General features: G+C 61.8%; 1 protein-coding gene across 1 annotated transcript in view; it reads left to right on the top strand.

The window, feature by feature from the left end:
* The first annotated feature begins 347 nt into the window (after nt 1-347).
* metap2a (methionyl aminopeptidase 2a) overlaps nt 348-8,304 on the top strand; it is a 53,701-nt gene continuing 45,744 nt past the window's right edge. Inside the window, exon 1 of the mRNA XM_070896780.1 lies at nt 348-592. Coding sequence (XP_070752881.1) covers nt 379-592 — 214 coding nt within the window. The 5' untranslated portion in view covers nt 348-378. The remainder of the gene's footprint in view (nt 593-8,304) is intronic.

Genomic DNA, 8,304 nt, shown 5'->3' with positions numbered 1-8,304 from the left:
GGGACATTTCACTACGTTAAAGGCACTATATAAATATAAGTTGTTGTTATTACGCCTCTGCAAAACATCTTGGGATTTTTTGTACACCAAAACGGCTATATAAATGCAAGGTATTGTTGACACCACAAACTTCTGCCAATGACCTGGGCTAACACTGGCCAATGTTACAGCAACTGTTCCTGCCCTCATGCCACAATGCCCAGGCCTGCAGCAGCCTCTGACCTCACCGCCTCTACCCTGGCCCCGCCCTCTGTCGCGGCCCCGCCCCTCTGTCACGGACCCGCCCATCTACCCTGGCTCCTCCCCTCTCTCCTGGTCCCGCCCCTCTATCCATGCCCCGCCTAGCTATCGCGGCCCCGCCCCTCTGTCCTGGCCGGGATGGCCGCGCGTGCGCAGTCGCTCCCCCCGGTGGGCCTACCCATGATGGCGGAGCAGGCGATGACGGTGGAGGCCGGAGGCGGCGGGGAGGGCACGGCCGAGGCCCAGCACCTGGTGAACGGCGGCCCGCAGGACCGGGACCGGGACCGGGAGGGCGAGGGGGCCGAGGACAGCAGCAAGAAGAAAAAGAAAAAGAAAAAGAAGGGCAAGAGCGGTAAGGGCGGCCGGGAGTGGGCGGGAGGCCCGGGGTGGGTGGAGGTAGAGTGAGGCAGGCCGCGAGTGAGTCAGAGAGAGGGAGGCCCAGTGAGTGAGTGAGGGAGCCCTAGAGAGTGAGGGAGGGAGCCCTAGAGAGTGAGTGAGAGAGCCCTAGAGAGTGAGGGAGGGAGCCCTAGAGAGTGAGTGAGGGAGGGAGCCCTAGAGAGTGAGTGAGGGAGGGAGCCCTAGAGAGTGAGTGAGGGAGGGAGCCCTAGAGAGTGAGTGAGGGAGGGAGCCCTAGAGAGTGAGTGAGGGAGGGAGCCCTAGAGAGTGAGTGAGGGAGGGAGCCCTAGAGAGTGAGTGAGGGAGGGAGCCCTAGAGAGTGAGTGAGGGAGGGAGCCCTAGAGAGTGAGGGAGGGAGGGAGCCCTAGAGAGTGAGTGAGAGAGCCCTAGAGAGTGAGGGAGGGAGCCCTAGAGAGTGAGTGAGGGAGGGAGCCCTAGAGAGTGAGTGAGGGAGGGAGCCCTAGAGAGTGAGTGAGGGAGGGAGCCCTAGAGAGTGAGTGAGGGAGGGAGCCCTAGAGAGTGAGTGAGGGAGGGAGCCCTAGAGAGTGAGTGAGGGAGGGAGCCCTAGAGAGTGAGTGAGGGAGGGAGCCCTAGAGAGTGAGTGAGGGAGGGAGCCTTAGAGAGTGAGTGAGGGAGGGAGCCCTAGAGAGTGAGTGAGGGAGGGAGCCCTAGAGAGTAAGTGAGGGAGGGAGGGAGCCCCAGAGAGTGAGTGAGGGAGGGAGGGAGCCCCAGAGAGGGCGAGGGAGGGAGCCCCAGAGAGGGCGAGGGAGGGAGCCCAAGAGAGGGCGAGGGAGTCCGAGAGGGGGAGAGGGAGGGAGGAAGTCGGTCCTAGAGGGCGAGGGAGGGAGTCGGTCCTAGAGGGCGAGGGAGGGAGTCGGTCCTAGAGGGCGAGGGAGGGAGTCGGTCCTAGAGGACGAGGGAGGGAGGGAGGGTGTCGGTCCTCGAGGGGGAGGGAGGGTGTCGGTCCTAGAGGGGGAGGGAGGGTGTCGGTCCTAGAGGGGGAGGGAGGGTGTCGGTCCTAGAGGGGGAGGGAGGGTGTCGGTCCTAGAGGGGGAGGGAGGGAGGGAGTCGGTCCTAGAGGGCGAGGGAGGGAGGGAGTCGGTCCTAGGGAGGGAGGGAGGCTGTGAGAAAGAAACAAAGAGAGAGAGAGGGGGGGAAGATGCGAGAGGGAGAGGGAGGAAGAGAGAGCGCGCGTGACGGAGAGAGAGAGAGAGCACGTGAGGGAAAGAGAGGAAGAGAGAGGGAAGGAGAGAGAGAGAGCGCGAAAGCGACGGAGGGGGAGGGGGCGCGCGAGGGAGAGCGCGAGGGCGAGAGGGGGTGGGAGAGAGAGCGTAAGGGAGGGGGGAGAGAGAGCGTAAGGGAGGGGGGAGAGAGAGAGAGAGCGAGTGAGGGAGGGAGGGGGGAAGAGAGCGAGCGAGGGAGGGAGGGGGGAAGAGAGCGAGCGAGTGAGGGAGGGAGGGGGGAGTGAGGGAGGTGGGGAGAGAGCGGGGAGTGAGGGGGCGGGAGAGAGAGAGAGCGAGTGAGGGGGGAGGGAGAGAGAGCGAGTGAGGGGGGAGGGAGAGAGAGCGAGTGAGGGGGGAGGGAGAGAGAGCGAGTGAGGGGGGAGGGAGAGAGAGCGAGTGAGGGGGGAGGGAGAGAGAGCGAGTGAGGGGGGGAGGGAGAGAGAGCGAGTGAGGGGGGGAGGGAGAGAGAGCGAGTAAGGGGGGAGAGAGAGAGCGAGTGGGGGGGGGGAGAGAGCGAGTGGGGGGGGGGAGAGAGCGAGTGGGGGGGGGGAAGAGAGCGAGTGAGGGGGGAGGGAGAGAGCGAGTGAGGGGGGAGGGAGAGAGCGAGTGAGGGGGGAGGGAGAGAGCGAGTGAGGGGGGAGGGAGAGAGCGAGTGAGGGGGGAGGGAGAGAGCGAGTGAGGGGGGAGGGAGAGAGAGCGAGTGAGGGGGGAGGGAGGGAGAGTGAGGGAGGGAAGCCCTAGAGAGTGAGGGAGGAAGGGCGCCCTAGAGAGTGAGGGAGGAAGGGCGCCCTAGAGAGTGAGGGAGGGAGGCCGAGTGGGAGAGGGAGGGAGGGAGCCCGAGAGGGGGCGAGGGAGTGTGAGGGAGTCGGTCCTAGAGAACGAGGGAGGGAGGGAGTCGGTCCTAGAGGGCGAGGGAGGGAGGGAGTCGGTCCTAGAGGGCAAGGGAGGGAGTCGGTCCTAGAAAGGGAGGGAGGGAGTCAGTCCTAGGGAGGGAGGAAGGCTGAGAGAAAGAAACAGAGAGAGAGGTGGGGAAGACGCGAAAGAGAGAGAGCGCGTGCGGGAGAGGGAGGAAGAGAGAGCGCGCGTGAGGGAAAGAGAGAGAGAGAGAGAGCACGTGAAGGAAAGAGCGAGAGAGAGAGCGCGTGAGGGAAAGAGAGGGAAGGAGAAAGAGAGCGCACAAGGGAGGGCGACGCGCGCGACGGAGGGGGAGAGGGAGGGGAGGGGGCGCGCGAGGGAGTGGCAGGGCGCGAGGGAGAGCGTGAGGGCGAGGGGGGAGAGGGAGAGAGAGCGAGTGAGGGAGGTGGGGAGAGAGAGCGAGTGAGGGGGGGGGGAGAGAGAGCGAGTGAGGGGGGGGGGAGAGAGAGCGAGTGAGGGGGAGGGAGAGAGAGCGAGTGAGGGGGAGGGAGAGAGAGAGCGAGTGAGGGAGGTGGGGAGAGAGAGCGAGTGAGGGGGGAGGGAGAGAGAGCGAGTGAGGGGGAGGGAGAGAGAGCGAGTGAGGGGGAGGGAGAGAGAGCGAGTGAGGGGGGAGGGAGAGAGAGCGAGTGAGGGGGGAGGGAGAGAGAGCGAGTGAGGGGGAGGGAGAGAGAGAGCGAGTGAGGGGGAGGGAGAGAGAGAGCGAGTGAGGGGGAGGGAGAGAGAGAGCGAGTGAGGGGGAGGGAGGGAGAGAGAGAGCGAGTGAGGGGGAGGGAGAGAGAGAGAGCGAGTGAGGCGGAGGGAGAGAGAGAGAGCGAGTGAGGCGGAGGGAGAGAGAGAGAGCGAGTGAGGGGGGAGGGAGAGAGCGAGTGAGGGGGGAGGGAGAGAGAGCGAGTGAGGAGGGAGGGCTAGAGAGCGAGCGAGAGTGAGGAAGGGCTAGAGAGTGAGGAAGTGAGACCTAGAGCGAGGGAGGGAGGCCTCGTGAGAGCGAGGGAGGGAGGCCTTGAGAGAGCGAGGGAGGGAGAGAGAGAGGCCCAGTGAGTGAGGGAGGAAGGGGAGGCCCAGTGAGTGAGGGAAGCCCGGAGAGTGAGTGAGGGAGGGAGGCCCGGAGATTGAGGGAGGGAGGCCCGGAGAGTGAGTGAGGGAGGGAGGCCCGGAGAGTGAGTGAGTGAGGGAGGGAGGCCCGGAGAGTGAGTGAGGGAGGGAGGCCCGGAGAGTGAGTGAGTGAGGGAGGAAGTCCCAAAGAGTGAGGGATGGAGGCCCAGTGAAGGAGGGAGGGAGGCCCGGAGAGTGAGTGAGTGAGGGAGGCCCCGAGAGTGAGTGAGTGAGGGAGGCCTGGAGAGTGAGTGAGTGAGGGAGGCCTGGAGAGTGAGTGAGTGAGGGAGGCCCGGAGAGTGAGTGAGTGAGGGAGGCCCGGAGAGTGAGTGAGTGAGGGAGGCCCGGAGAGTGAGTGAGTGAGGGAGGCCCGGAGAGTGAGTGAGTGATGGAGGCCCGGAGAGTGAGTGAGTTGAGGGAGGCCCGGAGAGTGAGTGAGTTGAGGGAGGCCCGGAGAGTGAGTGAGTGAGGGAGGCCCGGAGAGTGAGTGAGGGAGGCCCGGAGAGTGAGTGAGTGAGGGAGGCCCGGAGAGTGAGTGAGTGAGGGAGGCCCGGAGAGTGAGTGAGTGAGTGAGGGAGGCCCGGAGAGTGAGTGAGTGAGTGAGGGAGGCCCGGAGAGTGAGTGAGTGAGGGAGGCCCGGAGAGTGAGTGAGTGAGGGAGGCCCGGAGAGTGAGTGAGTGAGTGTGGGAGGCCCGAAGAGTGTGGGAGGCCCGGAGAGGGAAGCCTAGAGGGAGAGAGCGAGGGAGGGAGGCCTCGAGAGAGCGAGGGAGGCAGGCCGAGAGAGGGAGTGAATGGGAAGGAGGCCTAGAGAGCGAGGGGGAGTGAGTGAGGCCCAGAGAGGGGGAGTGCCTCGAGAGAGTGAGTGAGAGGGGGTGGGGGGGGCGAGAGAGAGTGAGGGAGGGGGGGCTTGGAGAGAGTGAGGGAAGGAGGCCGAGAGAGAGAGAGAGAGAGTGAGGGAAGCAGAGTGAGAGTGAAGGAGCCGAGAGAGAGAGAATGGGAAGTAGGCCGAGAGAGAGAGAGGTAGGCCGAGGGAACATAAGAACATAAGAATTAGGAACAGTAGTAGGCCATCTAGCCCCTCGAGCCTGCTCCGCCACTCAACAAGATCATGGCTGATCTGGCCGTGGACTCAGCTCCACTTACCCGCCCGCTCCCCATAACCCTTAATTCTCTTATTGGTTAAAAATCTATCTATCTGTGACTTGAATACATTCAATGAGCTAGCCTCAACTGCTTCCTTGAGCAGAGAATTCACAACCCTCTGGGAGAAGAAATTCCTTCTCAACTCGGTTTTAAATTGGCTCCCCCGTATTTTGAGGCTGTGCCCCCTAGTTCTAGTCTACCCGACCAGTGGAAACAACCTCTCTGCCTCTATCTTGTCTATCCCTTTCATTATTTTAAACGTTTCTATAAGATCACCCCTCATCCTTCTGAACTCCGAGTAAAGACCCAGTCTACTCAATCTATCATCATAAGGTAACCCCCTCATCTCCGGAATCAGCCTAGCGAATCGTCTCTGTACCCCCTCCAAAGCTAGTAGATACTTCCTTAAGTAAGGTGACCAAAACTGCACGCAGTACTCCAGGTGCGGCCTCACCAATACCCTATACAGTTGCAGCAGGACCTCCCTGCTTTTGTACTCCATCCCTCTCGCAATGAAGGCCAACATTCCATTCGCCTTCCTGATTACCTGCTGCACCTGCAAATTAACTTTTTGGGATTCATGCACAAGGAATCCAAAAAGAGTTTCATGCACAAGGAAGGGCGGTCAGTCGTTGGTGTGCGTCAGCGCCCAGCTCGCGACTTTCCGTCTTCAGACCCTGCAGAGATACCTTTACGTCGAGCCCCCTCCTAGGTGGTGTGCTCTGGCGAGGTATTTCTTCCGCCAGCAGCGCGACCTCAACTATGACACGCAGCTCCTGTTTTTGAACTTGGGGGGTGTCAGGACCGCCCTCCGGGAGCTGCCTGTCTTTTACAAGGAACTCATCAGGGTCTGGAACAAAGTCTCCACCAAGCGCAGCTCTCCGCCGGCTGGAGTGGCGGCCGTCCTGCAGGAGCCGCTGCTCGGGAATCCGTACCTCCAAGACCGAGGTTTTATGTGGCGGTCGGAAGAGAGGGCTGTGGCTGGTGAGGTGACCGGGGTCAGGGACCTGCTCGATGGCGGAGGAACGGGCTGGATGGCGCCAGACACGCTGGCGCGGCGCCTAAATTCTGCCAACGTCCGCCACGCGGCCGATGCCATCGAGTCGCTAAAAACAGCTCTGGGCCCTGACTCCGTTAGGTGCATCGAGGAGGCTCAAGCACGTGGGGAGATCCTGTCCGAACTGACCCCCGTCCGGACGGAATTCCTCATCGGCGCCAAACCCCGGAACCTCCCTCGGGGGCCGGCGCCTCACAACTTGAGCCGCCTCGGGGAAATCCCCTCCGTGCCTTTCAGTTCCGCGCGGAGGGGTTTCCTGTACGGGCTGCTCCTGCACACTCTCAACTTTGCCATCCTCGCTGGCCGTCCGGACACGCCATGGCGTACCATCTTGCCGTCCGGAGGAGGCGGGGGTCCCCGATGGAGGGCACTCTACGGAGGGGTCCTCCCACTATTCATCGGGGACTTGGCCTGGAGGGTGGTGCACGGAGCAGTGCCGTGCAATAAATTTTTAAGCTGGTTCACGGACTCCCAGGCCGCCTGCAATTTCTGCGGTCTGGAGGAGTCCGTGTTCCATGTTTTTATTGAGTGCACAAGGTTGCAGCCCCTGTTCCATTATTTGAAGGGGCTGCTCCTGAAATTCTGGCTGCACTTCAGTCCCACTCTCCTGATCTTTGGGCACCCTGTGCGGAGGGGAGCGGGTAGGTCCGAAGGCCTCCTCGTAGGACTGCTCCTGGGCACGGCCAAGGGTGCCATCAGCCGGTCCAGGCAGCGGGCGGTCGAGGGGGTCGTTCAACCTGACTGCCTGCCTCTCTTCCGCTCTTACATCCAGTCCAGGGTGTCCTTGGAGATGGAGCACGTGGTGTCCACCGGTACGCTCGCGGCCTTCCGTGAGAGGTGGGCATCGGAGGGACTGGAGTGCATCATCACGCCCGGCAACCAAATTTTAATTTGATTTTACGTTTTAAAGTTTAATTTGTTTTAATTGCCGGTGCTTTTAGTGTCCCCCTCTCCTTTTATAGGGGGCACTGGAAAAAGGAAAAAATTTGATTTTAGTGCCCAAAAAAAACCCCCAAAAAAAAACCAAAAAACAAAAAAGAAAAAAAGGGCCTTGTAAATGTCTGGTGTGTCATCCAGGTCGGGTGGCACGGATACATGTTTTATGTTTTGCAGGTAGACTCTAAAAGAGTTTCATGCACAAGGACTCCTGGTGGGTCAGTGGCGGGTGGACTCCCTGCCGGAGGAGCTCAGGCCTTTTGCCTGGAGCACGACCCATCTCCTCTATCTGGGAGTCTACCTTAGCCCCGACGAGGGAGCCTGGCCGGCGAACTGGCAGGAGCTGGAGGCCAAGGTCGCCGCTCGCCTAGGGCGCTGGACAGGACTGCTCCGAGTGCTGTCCTACAGGGGTCGAGCGCTAGTCATAAACCAGCTGGTGGCCACAATGTTGTGGTACCGGCTGGTCACTTTGACCCCTCCCCCTGCGTTTGTTGCCAAGATACAGAAGAAGCTGGTGGACTTCTTCTGGAACAACAGGAAGCACTGGGTCTCTGCTGCGGTCTTGAATCTCCCGCTTGAGGAGGGCGGTCAGTCGTTGGTGTGCGTCAGCACCCAGCTCGCGACTTTCCGTCTTCAGACCCTGCAGAGATACCTTTACGTCGAGTCCCCTCCTAGGTGGTGCGCTCTGGCGACGTATTTCTTCCGCCAGCAGCGCGACCTCAACTACGACACGCAGCTCCTGTTTGTGAACTTGGGGGGTGTCAGGACCGCCCTCCGGGAGCTGCCTGTCTTTTACAGGGACCTCATCAGGGTCTGGAACAAAGTCTCCACCAAGCGCAGCTCTCCGCCGGCTGGAGTGGCGGCTGTCCTGCAGGAGCCGCTGCTCGGGAATCCGTACCTCCACGACCGAGGTTTTATGTGGAGGTCGGAAGAGAGGGCTGTGGCTGGTGAGGTGACCAGGGTCAGGGACCTGCTCGATGGCGGAGGAGCGGGCTGGATGGCGCCAGAAACGCTGGCGCGGCGCCTAAATTCTGCCAACGTCCGCCACGCGGCCGATGCCATCGAGTCGCTAAAAACAGCTCTGGGCCCTGACTCCATTAGGTGCATCGAGGAGGCTCAAGCACGTGGGGAGATCCCGTCCGAACTGACCCCCGTCCGAACGGAATTCCTCATCGGCTCCAAACCCCGGAACCTCCCTCGGGGGCCGGCGCCTCACAACTTGAGCCGTCTCGGGGAAATCCCCTCCGTGCCTTTCAGTTCCGCGCGGAGGGGTTTCTTGTACGGGCTGCTCCTGCACACTCT

Source organism: Pristiophorus japonicus, chromosome 13, assembly GCF_044704955.1.
Source record: "Pristiophorus japonicus isolate sPriJap1 chromosome 13, sPriJap1.hap1, whole genome shotgun sequence".
Lineage (NCBI taxonomy): Eukaryota > Metazoa > Chordata > Chondrichthyes > Pristiophoridae > Pristiophorus > Pristiophorus japonicus.
This window is presented reverse-complemented; position numbering and strand designations above follow the sequence as displayed.